Source organism: Molothrus aeneus, chromosome 1 (assembly GCF_037042795.1).
Source record: "Molothrus aeneus isolate 106 chromosome 1, BPBGC_Maene_1.0, whole genome shotgun sequence".
NCBI classification, from domain to species: Eukaryota; Metazoa; Chordata; class Aves; order Passeriformes; family Icteridae; genus Molothrus; species Molothrus aeneus.
In genome coordinates, this window is record NC_089646.1 from 133,988,934 (window position 1) to 134,011,050 (window position 22,117).

Below are 22,117 nucleotides of genomic sequence, written 5' to 3' on the forward strand. Positions count from 1 at the left end.
TCCCTCCCCTTATCCCGGCCCGGCGCGCGGGATCGCGGCGGCAGCGGCAGATCCCGGGATTTTCTCTCCCCGGCCCGGCCTTGTCCGGGTCGCCGGGGGCTGCCGGGCGGAGCTCCAGGATGTGGAAGCTGGTGCCCGCTTCGGGAAAAGGTGAGGGAACGCCAAACGCCTCCGCCGCTCCGGCGGGCTGGGCCCCGGCACTGCGGGCCCCTCGCCGCCCCTTCCGCCGCTGCGCGGTCCCCGGGCGTGCCGGGCTGATGGCTGCCCCGGGGCTGATGGCTGCCCCGGGGCTGATGGCTGCCCCGGGGCTGATGGCTGCCCCGGGGCTGATGGCTGCCCCGGGGCTGATGGCTGCCCCGGGGCTGATGGCTGCCCCGGGGCTGATGGCTGCCCCGGGGCTGATGGCTGCCCCGGGGCTGATGGCTGCCCCGGGGCTGATGGCTGCCCCGGGGCTGATGGCTGCCCCGGGGCTGGCTCCAGCCGGGCGGGCGTGTCCGTCCTGCCTCGGGCCGATGCTGATCTAAATCCTGGTCGCTCGGTGCGTTCGTCCTCGCCGAAGCCTCCGTATTTCCCTGGAGCACTGCCGACCACAGCGCCTGCTAAACCCAGTAGGGCTGCTTTTCGAACCCGTGTGGGATGTCTTAGGGTGCTGCAGGCTACAGAGTCCTGCTTTGAAATACCTGGAGAGTTGAACTCTGAGGCAGCAGCCGCAGAAACGATGTGTAACTATTGTGTTGATGTTTCAAGGACCAAGTGTTGAACTTCATGGCGTTTCTTGCATGGAGAGTTTTGAAACTAAATCTCCTCTATACTCTTCTTTGTTTTCTTGTCGATAGGAACTTTAATAATAAGTCTCGTGTAATACGTATATTTCTTCCTAAGTGCTTGTAAGGAACAGACTTAACACAACTGCATTTGCTCTATTTCCTGGTTCACTGGGAGGAAATTTTGCGTGTTTATTTCCTGGTGGATACAGCAGCTAATCATGTTGAAATGAACTGATTTACCTCTTACTGCTTAGAGAGCTCTTGAGTGAATCAAAACACTCTTCATTCTATCCAGAATGATAATTTCTGCACAGTTCATATTTTGAAAGTTATTTGCCAGGGTCGATAACTGGAATCTATCTTTACGTACTTGTATTCATCAAGGAACGTTTTTGTTTCTGTTGACCAGTGGTAGCACACCTTCGGGAGGTCAAGCCATTCACTGGGAAGCCACCACTGGGTCCAGGTGACAGGTACAAAGCTTAAGCATTGGTCAGAGGCTGGACTTACTAAGTGTCAATTTGATTTCCATGAAGATCTCCTTACATTCATTAGGAAGACATTTTCCTCTGAACCTCTTAATCAGTTATGTGAATAAATAATAAAATCTCAAAAAATCAGGTACCCTTATAAAGGTGTTTTAGAAAACCTATCTTACATTGAGGGTTTTTTTTTATTCTAGATGTTGCACTTAATCTTCAATAAAGTATTGGTAAAAATATATTATCCTTAAAAAAATTGTGCTGCCACTTTTGAAACTGATTTATCATAAAATGTATCCTTTTATAATGGACAGAGCAAGGGAGCAAGAAAGAAAGAAAGAGGTTTTGTCTATAAGCTAAATGGATAATTCTAATCAGAATCACAGAATTCAGAGTCACAGAATAGTCTAAGTTGGAAGGATCATTGAGTCCAGTTCTTAAGTGAATGGCACATATGGGGATAAAACCCACAACCTTGGCATTGTTGGCACCGTGCTCTGACCATAAATGATGCATGGCAAAGCTGAGGTTTGGATGTACTACAGACTTCTCAATGTCTCTCCCATGTGCTTCAGGTATTTTGGTGGGGTTTTTTTTCTAAATCGTTATTTTTCTGTCTCTTGTTGATTTCCAGGAGAGCCCTATCGGCTTTTAAGCGGTGTAGAATATGTTGTTGGACGCAGGAACTGCACAATTTTAATTCAGGATGATCAGTCCATCAGCCGAAGTCACGCAGTTCTGACCGTAAGTCGGCCTGAAACAAGCCCTGTAAGTAGCCACCATTTTACTGCATTATCAGTGCTCTGTGGGGGTGATCCAGGCTGCCATGACCATGCATGCTCTCATTTTGCTCTCACCAGTTTTATGCTTGGAGTAGAACCATTGATCACCTGTAGTTTATTTTTTTTAATCTTGAAATTTGGTTTTTTTTTTCCTTAGGTTTGTTTGCTTTCATTGAGGAATTTTGTGGCATAATTTTAGTAGTCCAAGCTTCCTTTTATGCAAAGATTCACTAGGAATTTGTATTAAATAATCATAGCAGGAAAATGATGCAATTAAGTTTCATTACACAGATAAATTTTAGGTTCTGGGAAGTGCTTTAGTTGTTTTACTGCAGACTTAGCTTCTGTTTCATTTCACAACATTAATTCTGTATTTGCTTAGGGCACGGAAAAGAAAAATATACCAAGGAGAATTAGCAATCAGCAATTTACTGTCACTGAGTGTTGTGACAGTTACAGATATTTGAAGCCAGTCAACAGAAATTTCATTTATGTAGCCTTATGTAGTGTTTAAAATAAAACATGTAAAATATATTTGTGCCTTTAATACTGCAAATACGGAGTGAGTCCAGTGGAGGGCTGTGAAGATAATGAGGGGACAGGAGCACCTCAGTTGTGAGGAAAGGCTGAGGCATCTGGGCCTGTTCAGCCTTGAGAAGAGACAGCTGAGATGGGGCCTCATCCATGTCTGTCAGTAGCTGGGAGGGTGTCAAGAGGAGGGAGCCAGGCTCTTGGTGGTGCCAAACAGTAGGAATGACAGAAACTGGGACACAGAATGTTCCACCTGAAAACACAAGAACTTTACTGTGAGAGTGACTCAGCACTGGAGCAGGGTGCCCAGAGGGGTTATGGAGTCTCTACTCTGGATACTCCAAAGGAACCTGGAGACAATCCCAAGTAGCATTCTATAAGGAAACCTGCTCCAACAGGCAGCTTGGATTAGATCACCTCCAGTGGTCCCTTCACACCTGATCCATTCTGTCTAGTAGCATATAACTGCACGGCAAAATTTCATAAAAACAAGCTGTCAGTGTTCTCGTTGGCTTGTGAGCCACTTAGGAAATCTGACAGTATCTAACCTCTTCTCAAGAGACGCTGGTGTCTCCATGTCCTGCAGTTCAGGGAAGACTAGCATTCCTCATGGAAGGAAGCACAAGAAAGTGCCCTCAGGTGACCTCAGGCTTTTACTTGCTGTTCAGCCTGATGCCCAGGATAGAACTGTGTGGTAGGTGAAAACATAATAAATCTCAGAGCCTTGCTAAATTGCACTAGCTCAGGCTTTGGGACAGTGAATGACTGCCATGCACAGTCTGGCAGTGCTATCTCTAAGATAAAGTGCTATCTCCAAAAAGACTAAGTGTAAGAAGCACAAAAGTTCTAAAGCTAAAAACATGGATATTTTCTCTCATTCCTCTATAGCAAAAAACAGAAGATAAATAATTATATACAGCAAGCCTTATTGTCCAAAGTCTTTATATAAGATGATATTTTGTGGGCTGCTTCTTATTTATCCATTGCTTTGATTCACAGTGATAGTAACTTGTTTCTGATAAAACTGTCTCATTCTGATAAACTATATTGGCTTGTTTATGTTTATCTTCAGAGTCAGTCTCTCACAGTACCTGTATTAACAGTAAGAGATACATCCAAGTATGGCACTTTTGTTAATGGATCAAAACTCAATGGTGCTTCAGTGTCTTTGCAGTCTGGTGACAGAATCAACTTTGGAGTCTTTGAGAGCAAGTTTAGGTAAGTGTTTTGATTATAAAATATCAAGTAAAAAATTAATTTTTTAGAAGAGTATATCATGAAACTTTGCAAGTGTTACAGCAATGATTAATTTTTACAAAGCAAAGGAGGTACATAGTATTTTGCCCGTGTTCCACACCTGCTTCTGAAATAGTTTTCTATTATATTTTTGCATAATTTATTTTGACACTAGGAGATTAAAATTGTAGATAAGAAAACATTGGCATTTTAGAAGATAATGTGTCATGTACAGAGAGTGTTTAAAGGCTCTTTTAGGGAAAGAACAAAATCCTACACCAAATGAGAAGAAGGGAGAAAGGTTTAGAGTTTGTTGGAGCCCTTGTTAGAACGTAATGAGAAAAGAACTGGCATTGCAGGAGGATGTGAAACCAACTTGATTTTTTTTTCCAAATTTAACATGGTAGCCAGTACTATCTGTTTATTTACTGGAAGAATTCTAAAAATGAAGTAGCAGATAAATAGAAAAAGTCTAATTACCATTAAAATCAATGTTAAAGTAACCAGAAGGTGGCTTTGTGCCTTGAAATTTTATTCAGTTTTACCAATGCTGTTGGTATTATTTATTGTTAGAAAAAACTTGGCATTCTCCTCCTATTACTACAGTATTTTTTTTTAATATTTTAGGTAAACATACCTGAAACATGATACAGGAATCATACCATGAGACCAGATACATCATGGCTATTGTACTAGAAAGTCTGCAAAGTAGAAGGAAATTTAAATAATCTAAAAATGAAATAATATAATTTGATATGGAAGATCTAAAATAGATATAAAGGCTTATGGTCAAGGATAATGGACATGTTAGGAAACTTACTTGAAATTGCATTTTATGACATTTGTATTTTGAAGTGTTGATCTGTTGGTCACCTGTCCTCTTGAGCATACTTTTGCTTTTGGAGGCACACATTCAAATTTCTTTTGGATATTCCCAGACCTTGCTCTATTCTTGAGGCACTAATTCTATGTGATGTCTGTAAGAGGGCCACAAGTCCATAGAAATATTTCAGGTCAAATTGACAGTAATTTTTCTGAATAAAAATTAGTATTTTGTTTCTTCAGGAAATTTTAAAGCAGGAAGATTTTACTTTGATCTAGATTAGAGTATGGGTCTTCTATTTTTTTTCCTTCAGATTTCCATGAGATACAAAGTATGATAGTTAAGTCAGCTCTGTTTATCATGATGATTGGCTGAGTTAACTTAAGCGATTCTCTCTTTGCAGAGTGGAATATGAACCTTTGGTTGTCTGCTCCTCATGTTTAGATGTAGCTCAGAAAAATGCTTTAAATCAAGCCATCCAGCAGCTTGGAGGCCTTGTAGTCAATGAATGGACAAAAGAATGTACCCACCTTGTAATGGTATCAGTAAAAGTTACTGTTAAGGTACGTTGAGCTTTTGCCTGTTGATAGCATTGTTTTGCAGTTTTCCCACAACTGCTAATTAAATTCTAGAGCTGTTCAAGACTTTTCTCTGCAAAACTGTAGTTAACTCTTCTTTCTCCAAGTTTAGAAGATGTGTATGTCAACACGAGGTTGAAGGGAAAGAAAACAAAAAAAGCCAATTTTGAAGACTTAGGGATTTTTATTAGTTACCTTCTACGTTTTCATAACTTTAATCAAGACACCAATTAAAAGCTAGGCTCTTAAAAGCAAAACAATTCTAGAAGCACAAATCAGTATTGTTTTATTTTCCACATCTTAGATCTTAAAAAGCTAATGTCAGTTAAACCATATTTTATTTGAACTTTTACTATGAAGTAAATTTGTATTTTCTGTTTTTTCAGACTATATGTGCTTTGATTTGTGCTCGACCAATTATAAAACCAGAGTTTTTTTCTGAATTAATCAGAGCTGTTCAATCCAGGCAACAGTTGCCAAATCATGTAAGGTAAGTTGCCAAATCATTATGTTTACTGTGTTGCAGAATGAAATTTATGGGAGTGAGATTATCAGATAACTACACATTTATCTGATGACTTTTACATAGTACACAATTCATAGTAATTTTATTTGTGGAGGAATGCTTAATATGAGTAACATTTTAATATTCCAGCAATTTTATTGTTCTCATCTCTAGAGTTATAAAATGAGCTCTGTAATTGACTCTATGCTTAGAGATGTTACTGTCTCTGAAAGGGAACTTGTTTGTTGGTATTTAAATGTTGCTTCAAACACTTTTGGGAATTGATACATAAAAATAAAGAAATTACACTTTTATAAAAGAAATTGTTTCAAGTTTGTTTCATTATCTAGATGTGTTTTTCCAGTGTGCTGTTAGTTACTGACTTTTAGTTAGTTACTGAGTTTACTGTAAACTTCGGTCAGAACAGAGTTAGCCTGACCATTGAATTCTCTGAAATAGAAGAGGTTTTTAATTATCTGTTGAGAGATGAAGTGAGACTAATGTGCATTGGCTTTCACTAAATGAGAATAGAATATTCATTGTTTTCATGGTTAAATTAACTTCAAAAGGAAATTCTTAATTTGGAATCAATAAATACTGCAGAATAGCTCTCTCGGTTATTTTCTTGATGTGAGAAAATGTAAAATAGTCATAATATCGTATGTGACAATTTCATCTGAGCCCATATTGCTACTCATTTTACCTTGAAAAGGGAGACATTTGTGTTTTGTTTGAGGGTTGTGGTTGTTGGTTTTTTTATTGTATGAACAAATGGTTTATACAGGTTAGAAATTCCCACTATGTATATACATTCATGTAAGCATAAATATGCATATATGTTAGGAAATGGCAATTTATTTTCTTTAGTAGGTGTGGTAGTAGCCATTGGTAGAACAGTTTGAAGACTGAGGCTGGGTACATAGTAAACTATGTAGAGTTTTATTTTTGCCTAATATATTTCCCAGCTAAAGTCCTGCTCAGTTTCCCTGTATTGGATGAACTAATAGAGAATCTGCAGAGTGAATCCCTTCTGTTCTCCATCCCACCAGCAAAAAAAGTGTATTTGTCTGCTGTCAGGTTGTAGGCTGTTCTCGAGTGTGGTGGTACACAATTTAAAACAGTAGAAGAGAATGAGAGGTGACTGTCCACACATGAAGAGTAGAGGAAGCAGGATGACTAATTTTTTGTGGAGTTTTACTATTATTTAGAGTAAGTGCAGAATGAAGCTGGAGTCTCATTTGTCAGTATTGTTAGTAAGAATGTGGATATGTGTACAGAAGATTGGGTGAATGCATTTCTTAGAGCGTTTTCTTAGTTACTGAAGTAGAAAGTCTTGGTCTTGTCTTTGATGTTGAGAAATTGGGGGCTCTGTTTCTTCTTAACAATCTCTTGAAAATTATCTATCTAAGTAGTTTTAACAGAGAAATGTAGGATTTTAACTTCAGAACTTTAAAACAGAAAGGACTGTGAGTCAGTACTGATAAGCAAATCTGAATTTTTTAACTATTATTTTCTGTTCTTGCAGCTTTTATCCTCCAGTTGATGAGCCTTCCATTGGCAGTGATAACTTGGATTTATCTGAGCATCATGAAAGGAAAAAAATATTCAGTGGAAAAACGTTTGTATTTCTAACTGCCAAGCAGGTAATCAGGCTTTAGATTGCAAAAATATTGCAGGGATAGCTAAGTACAGGTTTATTCACTCTGAAATCACACTCATTCTGGGTTCATCAGGAAAGAAGGATTTCCTATGGCACACATATTTCCTATGGCCTAAGCAAGATAAAATGTAGAGAAGGTCCAGAACATATTACATCTGCAGTAGTGCATCAGTGAGAAGCACTACACTGATAGTTCTGTATTCTGATACCTCTGAACTGACTGCATTCTAAGATTTTTTTTTTTGCATTCTCTTTATAGCACAAGAAACTGGGTCCAGCAGTTGTTCTTGGAGGAGGGGAAGTAAAGTTGATGACAGAAGGAAGAAAAGAAATGCCTTTACTACTTTCTCCTGAAGTTTGTGTAGTTGATGTGGGTTTGGCAAACTCTCAGATCTCAGGATCTGACTCTATGACAAACTGGACTGATTCCATTCTGAGTGACTTGGAAAGGTGCAGCATTGTTCTCTTGTACAGCGGTAGGGTAATTTCAGAACTTCTACAGAGACTTGGTCATGGTGTTAGCATACATATTTAAGCAGGAGGCTGCTTATAAAGAGGTCGTTTTTACATTGTTCAAAGTATTTAGCAGAGTAACTAAAGAAAGAACTTGGCAGTTCTGTGAGGATTTGATGGAATTCCTGCTTTCTTCTTTTTATTATTTTTTTGTAGAACTCAGTTCTACAGAAATTCATTGTAATGAAGCTGCTTTAAAAATACAGACAGCAAATAGTTCCTCTTCTACTGTTTAAAAGAAGTTAAAATTAATATATTCTAAGAATTCAAAATAGATATTTTATGATATTTCATTGTTATTGTATGATATTTCATTGTTGATATTTCATTTATATGTATTTCATCAAAAGGAGATGAGATGGCACCTTGAGGTCATGTGGTTCACTGTTGTATAATTATTTGTACAGTGTTTTTAAAGAACAGCTTCTATTTAATGAAAATTACTTTTTGTTTTGGTGGTAGGTTTTGTTTGAGAGGGCAGACCGCATATATTATAAATGTTAGGATTATCATTATGCCATTTTATTAAAACAATGAAACAAAATCCTAATCTTAACACATAAACCTAGTTCCCCTAAATTTTCCTGCTAGGTAGAGAAGACAGTACTCAATCTCTCCTCATGACTGTAGTACAGAAGATTTGTGGGGGAAGGATGCCTGACTTGTAAGAAGTGGTCAGATTTTTCAAGTCTCTTTTCACACATTTTTGAATCAGAAGTAGAGCATAATTGGTTATATGCCCAAAAATCAGGAAAGGAGAAATGTATGGGCCAGATTACTGGAGCTAGACAGTAGCTACAGCAGCAGGAAACAGGGGAGTTCACACATATAGGACATGGCTCTAATGAAGGATAATTGTGCTCACTTACTGTATTGAGAAAAAAGGTAGTGTTTTTTGGAGGCTGATTTTTTTTGGAGGAAGAATGGAACATTTTGTACTTTGCCATACCTGTGGTCATTTGCCTGTTCGTCTTTCAATCTGTACTGAAAAAGCTTTTTTTTTTTTATTTGTATATTAACAGTAAGAATCTTAGGGCTATTCCAGAGGCAGAAATTGGATTGGCAGTTATCTTCATGTCTACAGAAAAGTACTGCAACCCTCAAAAGCAGCCTGCTTCCAAAGGTAACTGGAAGAAGGGTAGTAATAAGTTAACAGCCTCAAAGAAGCAGTATTTCTTTTTATGTCGGAACATCAATCATAACGTTCAAGTTGTTCTGTTTTGCAAGACCACTAAAAAGGAGAGACATTCTATGAAAAATGTATACAACTCCAAAGAGGTAATTGGTTTTTAATGGTCTTGCAGTAAATTGCAATGAAAATTATATTACTCTTACGTAAATAAAAAGTGGATCTAAAACTAGCCTAAAAGGCAGACACATAGAACAGTGACCTTGAAAGGAAAGTTACTTTAAAAACATCTGAAGTTCATATTTTTAGTGATGACTGAATTCATATGTATGTAGTAGTTTGAATTCCATGCTATTCTGTCTTTTCCTAAAAGACTGGAGTAATCAGGAACTTAAAGATGAATTTCAGAAATCAAGAGAATAAGAATGGAAGCAATTTGTTAAAGCTTGTTTTTTTTTCTTTTTTGCCCTTTACTCTAAACAGAATTTGCTTTAGGAAAATACAGACATCTCCTGTGCAGAGAGATTCAAAACTAAAACTAATCTTTCCATAAGTTAAGACAATGAGACATGATCACCACATTTGGGAGTGGACATTCCAAGTTTTGATTTGAAGCTTGTATTTGCTAATGCGGTAATAACAAAAGTCTTGGAGAGACAGAAAGAGGTTTTGTTTCTCTCTTTTCATGCCTCTTCATATTATTCTATGTTTTGTTGCTATGAAATTTTCAGAATAATGTTTTATAGATTCTGGTTTGTTCTACAAAATGTTGTATCAGGTAGAAAATAAAAGAAAAAAATCAAAGAACAACCCCCGTAAGTTTGTCTTTACATGCAGGAATGTTACTTGCTTGAAAATGTATTTTGAATAGAGAAGGACATCTATGCAATACTGGCAGAGATGCTGATTCCTGTTTCCAGTCTGAACAATTTAAGTGGATAAAAGTTAAATTGTCTGAAATTGTGTAAACAGACTATATATCAGAGTTTAAAGGGAGCAGGGTTTAAAATTGAAAAAACCTGTGTCCCAGATACAATAATCACATTAGAGATCATCATAAAGGATTAATATAAGGAATTTTATGCTCTGACAGTTTTGCATGATCTATATATTGTATGATATATATTTTATTTTTTTGCATAAAATATATACCCCATGATTTTTAAAGTACATTATGTACATATTGGTATATGATTTCTCATTATGTTTCATTTTTATTTAAGCAGAATTTCATTATTTAATCAGTAGAATATTTAACTAAATCGGAATTCCAGAATATGGTCCTTTAGAACTATTGCTGTCAGTTTTTTTAAAATTAATAAATCTGCTTCTTTTTTAATGAAAACTGCTTTAAGACCATTTTACAGAGATCTCACACGATCAGGTAGTAATGTGAAATAGCACATGCAAAGAATCACAGATGTGATATTAACCTGCTGATTCTTCTCTTGTGTTGGTCTTGCAGCTGTACCTGAAAGTTCTGCATCAGCTGTCGTAGGCCAAGCCATTTCCCAGAGTCTGGCTGTGGATGAAACCATAATGCCAACTGCTGCAGATGGCAGCTCCTTATACATAGCTGATACAGAAGAGCAGACATGGTAAAGTATTCATGGCAATTTCTAAGCTAATACTTGAAAATAGAGCAGTCTTTTATGGCAGAGGAACTGTATCATTGCCGTGGGGAAAGATATACAGGGTTCAAAATGCCATTCACTACATTGCTGTCACTTGTCTGTGGTGAGATAATTTCTGCTTTTGAGTACTAGATTACAGAAAGCATCCCATAGGATTTAGATGACTTTCAAATACACATGTAGATACTGCATATCTGTCTTGACTGTCTGAACTATTAAAAATTTTCAAGCCATTTCACAATTATAAAAATGTATTTATCATAGCAGGTTTCACAGTTTGTTTTTAGCACATTGTTTATAAGTTTATTCAAAGTACAGGTATAGCTTTCTTAAAAAGTGTATCTCTGATTTGATGTATCTCTGGTAACCTCCCATGTGTCATTTAGTATTTCTTTCTTCTCTAATCTAGTATGGAGATAAAGAATACTTCCCAGGTGCATAGACAAAAGAAAATGGCTTTCCAGGATACAACTGGGAAGAAAAGCAGTGGTACAAGTGGCAGTGTAAATGCAGGAACATCGATACCTAGAGGGAACAGAACATCTGGATTCAGTCAAAGAAGTCAGCCTGTCTCACCATCTAAAATTCCAGAAGCTGGCAAACCTTGTGAGAGTGCTTCATGTCATCCAAACCCAATTACAAATTACTTCCAGGTTTCCAGAAAAAGGTACTTGAAATGTTCTTGCCATTACTTCTCTTATTGGCATGTTCATGATGTTTCTGGAAAATTTTAACTCAAGCAATATACTTTAAATTTGACATATACTTAAAAAGGTATTTAGATCAAATTCCTAGAATAGAAAGCTTTTCCTCAAGGGTACTTTAAATTTCACAATGCAGTCCCTAAAACTCCAGAAGCTGTTATGTTGTGGGTACAGCTAATCATACTCAAAAATGCTTTTGTAATTTTTTTCTGGCTAAGGGAAAGAGCTGAAGAAGAAGAAACATCTGTACCCAAAATAGCAAAATTGGAGGAAAGGTCATCACCTCTTCCCAAGTGCACTGAATCCACAACTTCATTGATCTGCAATAGTGAAGCAAAACAGCATCAAAAGAAAAATAACATCCTTGACCCAAACCCAAGTTTTGCAGAAGACATGGGTATGAAGCCTATGAGGGAAAGTGTCAAACTAACAAGTGATAGAACAGACACTAAAACCACTTCTAGAGAAAATCATGCACCAAAAAAGAGAAAGGAATTAGATGATTTATCTGAAGATACAGAATCACTAGAAATTGTGTTTGGAAGTGGAGACATAGACTGGGAAGATCAAATGGCAGATCATGACCAGGAAGCTCAAAGAACTAAACGAAAAAAACGATGTTTGGAAGCCAAAGGAAGCAGGATTCCAGAAGTAACTGTAAATCAGCAAGAGGAGAATAAAGTATTGGTAAGTTTTATATTCTTCTCAGGTGCCTAATCTTGAAATTTGCAACTTTGTTAGAAGGATGCAATTAATTCCTTTAAGGAGGAGGTTGCCTGCATAAAGAAAGTGGCTCTGTAATATTTGTTTGCTTAAATCTCATACATCGATTTTTAGTTCAGAATGATTCATCTTTTACATGTGAACATTGCAGTTTTACACTTGCTAAATGTTTTTTCATTCTTCTGGGCATTTTTTTTCTTTGCTTATTGAAAACTGCTTGTATTCTGAACATTTCCTTTTTTTTTTAACTTTATATACTGTAAGTAGAATAGGAGAATATATTTGTAGTCCAAGAAAACTTTTTCATACTGCTTGTTGCTGTGTTAATTACAGTATTGTTATTTATACTAAGATAGTACTCAATTATATTTTTGTAATTAATTTTCTAAAGAAGCTTCTAGTTGATCTCTTCTGTTGAATACCACAGTAGTGTCCAACATCTTTTGAGTCTTTTGATATTGTGTGAAAGATTATTAAAATTCCTGTATGAGAAATTTAAAACCGAACCCAACAAAAACAACAGCAAAACCAAAACACAGCTTGTGTTTTTGTGATTATTTTCTTGTTTTTTGTTTTTGACACTAAGGAAATTTTCTAAGTGGTATGAAGAAAACCATACACGTTGAGTTAACAATGATCACTTTGTTTTCCTTTATAAACCTGCTTTTCTTTTTTTCCACCAATGTTGAAAGGTCTAGAGTATTAACAATACAATAGGAATAAGAGCAAAAGTTTATTTTTTATTTAGAATATATATTTTAGCACTTACTGTCCAGTCCATTTACAGTGTAGGCAGTGTTTAAGTGTTTAAAAGTTTGAATGCATGATTAACTGGAATTTGCAAGATTCCTTGGACCACATAAGAATTAGTAATTGTCCATGCATGCTTAGGTCAGAGCAGCTTGACACCTTGTTGATGCTTTACTGGAGCTTGCTTCTGGCAAAGTGTGAACTTTAACTTCATTATTATGCTCTTTTTTTGTGTCTGTTACTAACAGGCAAACTTAAAAAGACAAGTCCTGTAATTTAGAGAATTTTGTTTCTTGCTTTTTACACTATCAGACAGTAGGTACTTTTTATTAGGTCTGAGCATACCGGCAGACTAAAATTGGTGTTTGCAATAGTCTGTTGAATTTTGTTGTTTGGTGCTGGGAAAGTTTTTCTAGTCAAGCTTCTTGTCAGGAAGGAGAAAAACAATCTTATGTGCCACTAAACTGGTACTTTAGCAGATATGCACTTAAAGATTTCTGCTGAAAGGAAGTCTTTTCATAGTTTAGTTATGACCTACTTTATTCATGTAAAATACATTTCCAGTGGACTAGGAAGGAGATTTCATTATAAAGGTCCCCAGGCAAATTTGATAACTGTTTTCTCTAAGTACAGATGCACCTTGTGTATCTGACAAGACAAAGAATGTGAGCAATTGACTCAAAAACTATAAAGTGCATAAAGCTGATTTGGTATTTTATCAAATATTGAAAATAATTTATGTAATGCAAATCTAGTTTTAAACTGTAGGACTTAATCAACCTGCAGAACACTTTCTTGTCGTGGTAATAAAATGTCCTTTCTTACACATATGTACACTTCAAATATCAAATTGAAAATGTTACTTTTTATATTCAAAAGCTTTTACAGTTTTCCAGAACCTGACAGAACTTTGAAGATTGTACAGATGGACAAAACTTCCTAGTGTATAAGGAAGAAAGAAAAAAAAAACAAGTTAACAAACAGTAGTGATTTTTTTAATAGAGAAAATCTCCAATGATTGTTACAGTGTGCATAAAATCATAAAAAAATTAATGTACAGGACAATTTCTTTCCTGTCTAAAGATTTATATTGATTTGAATATGTTTATTCTACCATAAAGAGCAGAAAACAATTCTATGTAATTAAATTTCTATTTCATTTCAGTTTTATATTTTAAATAATTTTTAATCAAATAGAAAGAAGACGAACTTGGATCAGTTCTAACTTCAGAAATGAAAACTGATATCAAGCCGGAGTCTCCAGTCTTGGTAAGGAGCCAGCCAATTGTAAGTTTGAGCAGTGAACTTTAAGAAGCATTACAAAAAGACATCAAAATTTTGCTCTTCATAACATAGTATTTTTGGATCCTGTTTCAGGGTAAAGGAGGTTTGGAGGATTGTACTCCTTAACATAATCCTATGTTAGTTTGAATAGTGCAGTCCAGCTTGTAGACTGTGAAAAAAAGTAGTTCATCTGTGTGCTTCTGTAATGGCATTTGGTGGATACTTGAAGGTGACTGAAACTATATGTCACTGTATTAACTCTTTGCTGTGGTTAATAGTTGTACTGATGATTTTCTTAGATTACTACTTAAAGACCTGCCAGGGATGTAATCTTGTCTGCTGTAAGATCACAACTAAAATGGAAGAGATGGAGCATGGGGAAAATAGATGTCATATACAGTGATTAACAGTAGATAGCATGCTGATTTTTTGTAGGTGAGATGAAGGAAGGAGAGGAGAATTGCTTGGAGTGGCAGTGAGGCAGAGGAAAGGAGACTAGGCTGAATGGAACTGAAATAAAAAAAGTTCTGAAGAGATAGAGTGTAGCCAGTCAACAAGGGACAGAATAATACCATTTCACCCACATACAAAAAAAAGCTCCAAGAAGAGGGAATGCTGAGCAGGTATACCTAAGTGCAGGGTCAGCTCAGATTAAAGGACTTACAGTTATATTTTACTATAAAGCAGCTGTACTGCATCTGGGCTCAGCTGTCCTTGAACATAGTTCAGTGTTACTTGTGAGCTTGTCCTGTGCACAGACTCCTTTGGAATCCACATAGATGTAGCCCCAGGCAGCAAAGTGTGCATGCAAACTTGCTGATGTATGAGCATTCTCATGGACAAGAAAAATTTGATATATTAATCAAATTCAGCCTGCAGCCCGAATGTTGGGCAGATATCTATAGGCTAGAATTGAGCTGAAGATGTTCAACTTTGTCTGCCATGGAGCCTTTAAAGACGTATTTAAACATAAGCAAAACAAATTTACTCTATTCATAGTATATAAGGAGGCTGAGAAGTTGGTACATAATCTTAACTTCTAGCACTGCTCCTGCTTTCCCTCACTTTTTTGTAATCCTAACTTTTGTTTAGCTCTGCTTATGATAATATCTCTACAGTTTGTACTGTTAGATATGCTGTATGTCTGTTAACACACTTGAATGCTTCTCTTTTTCTTCCTACATAAGAACCACAGCAAACTGCAAGATGAGTCCAGCAATCTTCCTAGCAGGCTTCTGTTGACAGAGTTTAGGTCACTGGTTGTCAGCCATCCAAGACAGAACAGTCATCTCCCTGGAAATAACAGCTATGGGGGAAAGAAAAATTTCAAAATGTTCAAAAAGGTTGGTGTGTTTTTTGAATGGTCACAAGATGGCACTATTTAAAAATACTAAAAAGTAGTATTAGAAATGTAGAAATGTGTTACTAAAGATTTTTTTATAAATTGATAATAACTAAAGAAAGAAACAATTTAAATACCATATTATACTGTAAAAAGTATTTTGTTAATTGACTGAAGAAGTACCAGGTTGACAAAGGCTTACCTTGTGCTAGATTTAGATACTTGTATTCCCTGTTCTAAGCTGTTACTTGGAATAAGTTGGTAAGTGATAACTACCATAACTTCAGTTATACCTCCAAAAGCTAGCAATTCCACTTCTCCAAAGACCTATATATACAGCATAGGCTGATTCAGAATCTTCCATTTTAACTAATAAATCTTGTATTTAGAAATAGAACTAAAGTTGTATCATAAAGAAGGTAAGATGATTGCTTGCTTGGGTCCTGAAGACAATTGCAAAATGATTCATGGTGTTCAGTGTAAAAGTACCACTTCAGCTTATATTAAAAATAAAATAAAAAGTAAAATCATATGGTATGAGACGACTAGAAAGGCACTTCAGTAAAATACTCTGTATAGAATGTGATCAGATAATACTACTTGCTGGGAGTATGCTCTCATTTTTAGATAATGTTTTAATTTTGGATAATAGTTTCTTTTCCACTGTTTTGTTACAGATGCTTATGCAGTCTGACAGTAAAATATAAACTGATATTTATTGATATTTCAAACACCACTTAATGCACTATGAAATTAATTTATTATATTTAACTTACCAGATGTATTTTTGTTTGTTTCTTTTGGTAAAAGGAGGGAGTTAATAGCTTTCTGTAAATGCTTTTTTAACTTTTTTAAATATGATCTTTGAATGTTAATCAGAGAAAGACTGCCTGACTTTCTTCTGTGATATCTGAATAGACTTTCTCAATTAGTTAAAATAGATCTTTTATTTGCGCTATGTTTGCCTTGTAGTTGTAAGAATTTATTGTCCAACAGGTAGCTTACCCTGGGGCAGGACAACTTCCACACATTATTGGAGGATCAGATTTGATTGCTCACCATGCTAAAAAGAATTCAGAACTAGAAGACTGGTTAAGGCAAGAAATGGAGGTAAGAAATTAGTTTTTAAACATGATCAAATAAAAACTTGACTAATGTAAGTGGTCATACCAACCTGTGATCATTACTGCAATACTTCAGGATTTTATTTTTTAGATAAAACCTCAGCTGGTTAGTCATCCACACATGCTCATGGGAGCATGTACAGTAGTAAAGTTACTAAATGTCAGAGGTCAGTGGTAACACTCATCTTTTTCTGGTTATTTAAATTCATTTGGCATGCAACACTCACGTAATCAGAAATATTTATAGAAAGCCAAATCAGTAACCTAAATGAGAACAATCTTTTGATGAGTGAAATAAGCGCTATGTAAACTAGTGACTTGTAAAAATGTGACAGGGAGCTAGGAAGAATTTCTGTGTGGCTAACTGTGTTCAAATAGTTCTACAGTACATTTGATATTCTAGTCTTGAATGGAACAGAAAATGCATGAGTAAAACTCTATTGGAGTATACTGAAGAGATGTAGTAAGAACAAATTTAATATTTTTTTCTTTTGTGCATCTCTTTAGATATAGAAGTCCTGAAAAAACACTTATCATGGCAGTTCTTTAGCACTTTCATTTTCGGATAGTTTCCTTAAAAATACTTGCTGATGAGTCATACTGTTTCCACAGCCTGATTGAGATGCAGTTGCATCAACACTTCTTATCTCATTTTTTTAATCTCTGAATATAGATAATGCTAATTACAATTCCCCTTATACACAAATAATCAGATTTAAAAAATTGTATTTCTATAATGGTGCTTAAAACCTAAAAAAAAACACATTTCTGACCAAAATTGACACCTTTCACAAACAATTCCATTTCATTAGTTGGTAGCAGCAGCCAAATTTGAGTAGTGAAATAACTTGTCTAATGTGAATATGCACTAAATGAAGTACTTAGAGAAAACTTACTTCTTCGGGGAAAACTCTGTTAGTGCAGGAATATTGTTTTTCTAGATAGCTCATTAGAATTATCCTTAACAATCAAATATTAAATCAACTTTGTCAGGAACAGAAACGACATGCAAGAGAAGAATCACTTGCTGATGATCTCTTTAGGTAAGACTTTTATGTTTGTACTTTAAAAATGTGTATTTTTTGCATCACATTTTTTGGACAAATTTTGATTTTAGAAGAGATTACTTTGACTAGTCTTTATAAAATTTCATGTATTCTCATATATAAAATGTAGTCAGAAGTGGTTCAACAATTTCTCTGGGGAAAAAAACAACCTATTCAGGCTTCATTTAACATGGAAAATGGGAGGAGGTGAGTTGGAGGAGAAAACATGAAAAGATTTCATGACTGTCAGCATCTCTGTAGCCAGTCACAGACAGGTTTGAAGCTGCTGTTGTTCTGATGAGATATTTCCATCATGTATCATCTCCTACTCCTATCTGCTTTATCTCCCCACTCCTTCCCTGCCCATAGAATCCATATCCAGTCCATAGAATCTTCCATAGAATTTGCTGTCCAGAAGATAGTTAAGCATTAGAACAATCATGTTACAATGCTATAACAATAAAATCAAATAACTGTTTTGAGAGTTAATACAGGGACCTCATTTTGTTTTGCAAAAACTTCATTACTTTCTATGTTTTTTACGTGAAGAAACAACTGACCAGTGTTTGACTTCTCACCTCTCATGAATTTGACTAACACCAAAAGTTGTGCATTTGAGTAGAAAAATGTATGTGGTGAAGAAGGATTTTTTTCCTGATTCATTGTCAAACAAACATGATACTAACATACCAATACATGTTAGAGCCATTCAGAAAATCTTACTGCATTAACAACTTGCTCTGATCATTAACAGTTAATAATGGAGAATTTATTTTAAAGGGTATACATTTAAGTTTTGAAGTCTGAGTTGTATAGCAGCAACAGTAACTTCTAATACCTTTCTAGATACATGGTGATGTAATTTTGTTCACAAGTTGTCACATTTTTCTGTCTAAGCATAAAGTCTTGATGAATGAAAGCAGAATTAGTGGAAGTAAAACTGCCTGATCATTCAGATGTGTCTGTAAGTTATTCATGCATGAATACAAAACACATCACAATTTCAAAGAAATGACAGGAATTTGGGAGATGAAGCACAAGTGGAGAAGGCCAAGGGATAGCAGTGTCAAGTAGAGTCAAACTATAAGCATATTGCAGTAAATCAGTAACTATTTAGTATATCCAGAAAGTAGCTCTGAATTTCTAACAGTCAGTCAGAAGCTATATAAAGGTCAAGGTAGGGTGAGGATCTGCTTTATGTAGGAGTAGGAAGCAGCAGAAAGGTTTTGTCTGAATTAGTTGTGGCCAAATGTACATCAATATAAACATACAGGACCCCTTTTCCCTCCCTCCTCTCTTGTTTTTTGTGGTGTCCTTTTCCAGTAAAGAACATACTGGTGGGACATTAAAGGCTTGGAAAAGCTTGTTCATGCATCAGATTTAAAGGCTGTGAGTAGTTAGGAAATCTGAAAATTTCATTAAGAGTTGTCTAAAGTTCATACAGAGGTTCTTGTACCTCATGCATACTTCATTCAAATAGTAGTAACTATAGTTAATTATAGGAGTGTAGTCAGGGAAAGGACTGAGCACTGGCTATTCCCTTGTTATGAATATGTAATAAAGCTGCTTGCATCACATTGTCTAGCTATATAAACTTTGAATATCATTGTTTTCCTTATTTGTGACATAGATTTTTTTTTTCTTGCAGATATGATCCTAACGTGAAAAGAAGAAGATAAATTGTGACCTGGATTTACAGCGTTTCTCTGGCAAAACCTGCTTTCTGTTTCTTAGGTTTCCTGGTTACAGTGTGTATGATGTTCCTATATGTGACCATTTGAATATCTCTTATTGTAAGACATGTTTTCTAAGTCTTGCTTTTATTAAAGAAAAAGAAAAGTTCCTTTCACTGCTTGGTAGTTACAGATTGCACCATTGTCAAGACCTTCCCGTTAGTTACTTCAGAGTAATGCTCAGTAAAATACTGTAGATACTTAGGATTTCATTTTAGGCTATTTCTAATGTTTGTTATTGGTACTGTTTTGGGGAAAAAAAGGAAGTTAGCATCAGGCTATTTTTTAGTTTTTTAGAAAGGCTTTGTTAATTAGGCATTTTCAAAGGTATTATCTTAAGAATTAAAAATCTATTGAGGCTGAGATGCAACTGGTATTTGATCATGATATGGTTGATAAGATATGATCATTATATGATTCATAATGAACCATTTTTTTTGTGGTTCATTTTATAGAGCATATGCTATTGTTACTGGTACAGAGTATCTTTGAACTGAAAAAAACAGCTTCTTTTTCTCTTGCTTGAACATATTTTCATTTACACCTTTAAATCGGTTTGGTTGAATGTTCATTTGTTAAAACCTACTTCCAATCCAGACAAAGTCTTAAAGAGCTGTTACACTCCAGTTTGGAGTTTTATGACCCATTTCTTTCTCTCATGCCTTTACTTTTTGCAATCACTGTGCAAAAATATGGCCTTCAAAATAGTTCGATTGACAGGGAAAGCTATGAAGCAATTACCTGTTTGTGGATTAGGAGAGCTCATCTCCTAATGATCTGAGAATTGCAATTAGTGAGATTGCCCTGGAAGTACAGTGAGAAAAACTTTCCAGACTTCCTGCTCAAGTGTATGAAGTCTGTCTCACATACAGTTAAAGATGGACAGATGTCACATGCAGATTAAGATGGACAGTAGCTCTATTGCATCCTGTTTCAAGGGGGAGGATCTCCTTCCTCATGTGAAGAAGTAATCTGGTTGATGTAATTGAATTGACACAAACAGACTCCGTTGAAGCCGCTCCAATGTGTATCAGATCTGAGGAGCAGCGCTGTGAGATCTGTGCATGTCAAGGTAGCAGATGTGCTGCAGTCATCATGGTTGCAACATGCAGAACATATTTGGCTTTCCAAAGCCAATGTTTTCTTGGTGTCTTCTTGCTGGTCAGCAGTGTCCAGAGTGATACACAAAGTGCAGCCCAATACTTCTGAGCTCCACAAAAGCTGTGAGAGTGTTTGCATCAGGGCACATCAAATCTTACCCACCAAACACCTTTAAAAAGACTTTAGCAGTTCTTAAGCAGTAGAAATTCTTTCTGAAGGAGATGTACTGACTGTTCTATTCTCAGGTGAGTTTTTCTGCTATCACTTTGAGAATGTCCAGGTTTTCTGGCTGAAGACCTACTGGTCCAACAGCTCTTGTAGACTGCTGACGTTTTGGATTGTTACTAAATTCAAGCTAATAGTTTGAATAGCAGAGTATCAATGAACAAGATTTTCCAAGATTCTTCAGAAAGGTTGTATTTACAGTTGTAAAAAGCAGCTGGAGAATTTCTGAGGTGAAAGGACAAGACATGCAATATATAGGGGCCTTCTGCAAGAAAGTCAAGACTAGGTCCCTTGCTGCCCAGACTGCAATCTGCTAGGGGCTCAAGCAACCCTGGTGGCATAGCTGAGAGCACTCTTTTTTTCATGTTTTGTGATTTAGGGCTCTTCAAATCCAGTTTCCCAGACAGCTGAATTAACCAGCTCTGATACTTATTTTTTAATTTAGTATTTAAGAGTTGTGGGTCCCTTTCAACTCAGAATATTCTAGGATTCCAACTTGAGGGTGCCTAGCAGTGATATAGTTTGGTTTGTAATCCAGTTTCTGCTGCTGTCCAGTTGATGAAAAGCCTACACATTAGCATAACTGAGCTTCTGCTATTTTAATACAAAGTTAGGCTTGCATTAAAAAGCCTAGACAGACAAACCCCCCATGGCTTTAATTGTAACACCAAATTCATGTGACAAGTCCTATTCATTATTCTGAAGGCTTCCTTCCATTTTAATTTATTTTTGTTACGATTTTCACCTCAAGATATTAGAGGAAATATGCTTGCTGGCTTACTGGTTTGGCCTTCTGTTACTGAAGTTTCTGAGGTAGATGAAAAAGGACATAATTACATGACAATAAATTTCAATTTCCAAAAAATTACATCAGTATCTGCCTTGTCCCTGGAGCTAGTGCATTAATTTCACCTAGTATTTCCTTTATGGTATAGAGCATACTGTTGTAGGCTAGCCCCATTAGGCAATTAAGCCCCAGGCAGCCACTCACACACTCCCCAGGAGGATGGGAAAATCATAGAATCAGAAAAGAGAAGGATGGAAAGCTGAAGGGTGGAGGCATTTTTATAGGTGAGCCAAAGGTTGTGAGCACAAGCAAGGGCAATCAACTTTGCATCCTGCAGTTCAAAAATTTTGCTGCATGCTCTATTTTCACCGGGCAGCTTGTGCTCTCTGGTTTCAACCATTCAGTTTCTGGGAGAGCTTGTTTGGTGCTGCTTTTCTTTAGGTTAAAAAAAGTTCAGTAAATCCAGGAAGATATCTAAGGTTTCTTTCATCTGCCATACTACGGTCTGCAAGTATACCTACCTTTTGACAAAGTTCTGCTCTTCACCTTAAAAATACGTCTCGACATTTAACTTCAGATCTTGTTTCTTACATGTTTTGTGTGTAACTGAGTTTGAGGGTTTGTTTGGGATAGTTTTTTTTTTTGTAACAATATTTTT

At 36.2% G+C, this 22,117-nt stretch overlaps 1 protein-coding gene across 1 annotated transcript; it reads left to right on the forward strand.

Moving 5' to 3' along the window:
- Nucleotides 1–14: 14 nt before the first annotated feature.
- NBN (nibrin) lies at nucleotides 15–21,540 on the forward strand. The gene is made up of 16 exons (XM_066565569.1): nucleotides 15–150; nucleotides 1,884–2,017; nucleotides 3,635–3,780; nucleotides 5,025–5,184; nucleotides 5,586–5,689; nucleotides 7,230–7,347; nucleotides 7,624–7,814; nucleotides 8,900–9,000; nucleotides 10,472–10,604; nucleotides 11,050–11,307; nucleotides 11,563–12,031; nucleotides 14,015–14,086; nucleotides 15,289–15,444; nucleotides 16,440–16,553; nucleotides 17,561–17,610; nucleotides 19,262–21,540. The coding sequence occupies exons 1-16, from the start codon at nucleotides 120–122 to the stop codon at nucleotides 19,290–19,292; spliced, it is 2,268 nt and encodes a 755-aa protein (XP_066421666.1). The 5' UTR covers nucleotides 15–119; the 3' UTR covers nucleotides 19,293–21,540.
- Nucleotides 21,541–22,117: the final 577 nt, after the last annotated feature.

Excerpts from the sequence above, each read along its gene's own strand:
- NBN (XM_066565569.1), top strand. The coding sequence starts at position 120 with ATGTGGAAGCTGGTGCCCGCTTCGGGAAAAG. Across the intron at positions 3,781-5,024 it reads GTCTTTGAGAGCAAGTTTAG|AGTGGAATATGAACCTTTGG; the intron begins GTAAGTGTTTTG and ends CTCTCTTTGCAG. Across the intron at positions 5,185-5,585 it reads CAGTAAAAGTTACTGTTAAG|ACTATATGTGCTTTGATTTG; the intron begins GTACGTTGAGCT and ends CTGTTTTTTCAG.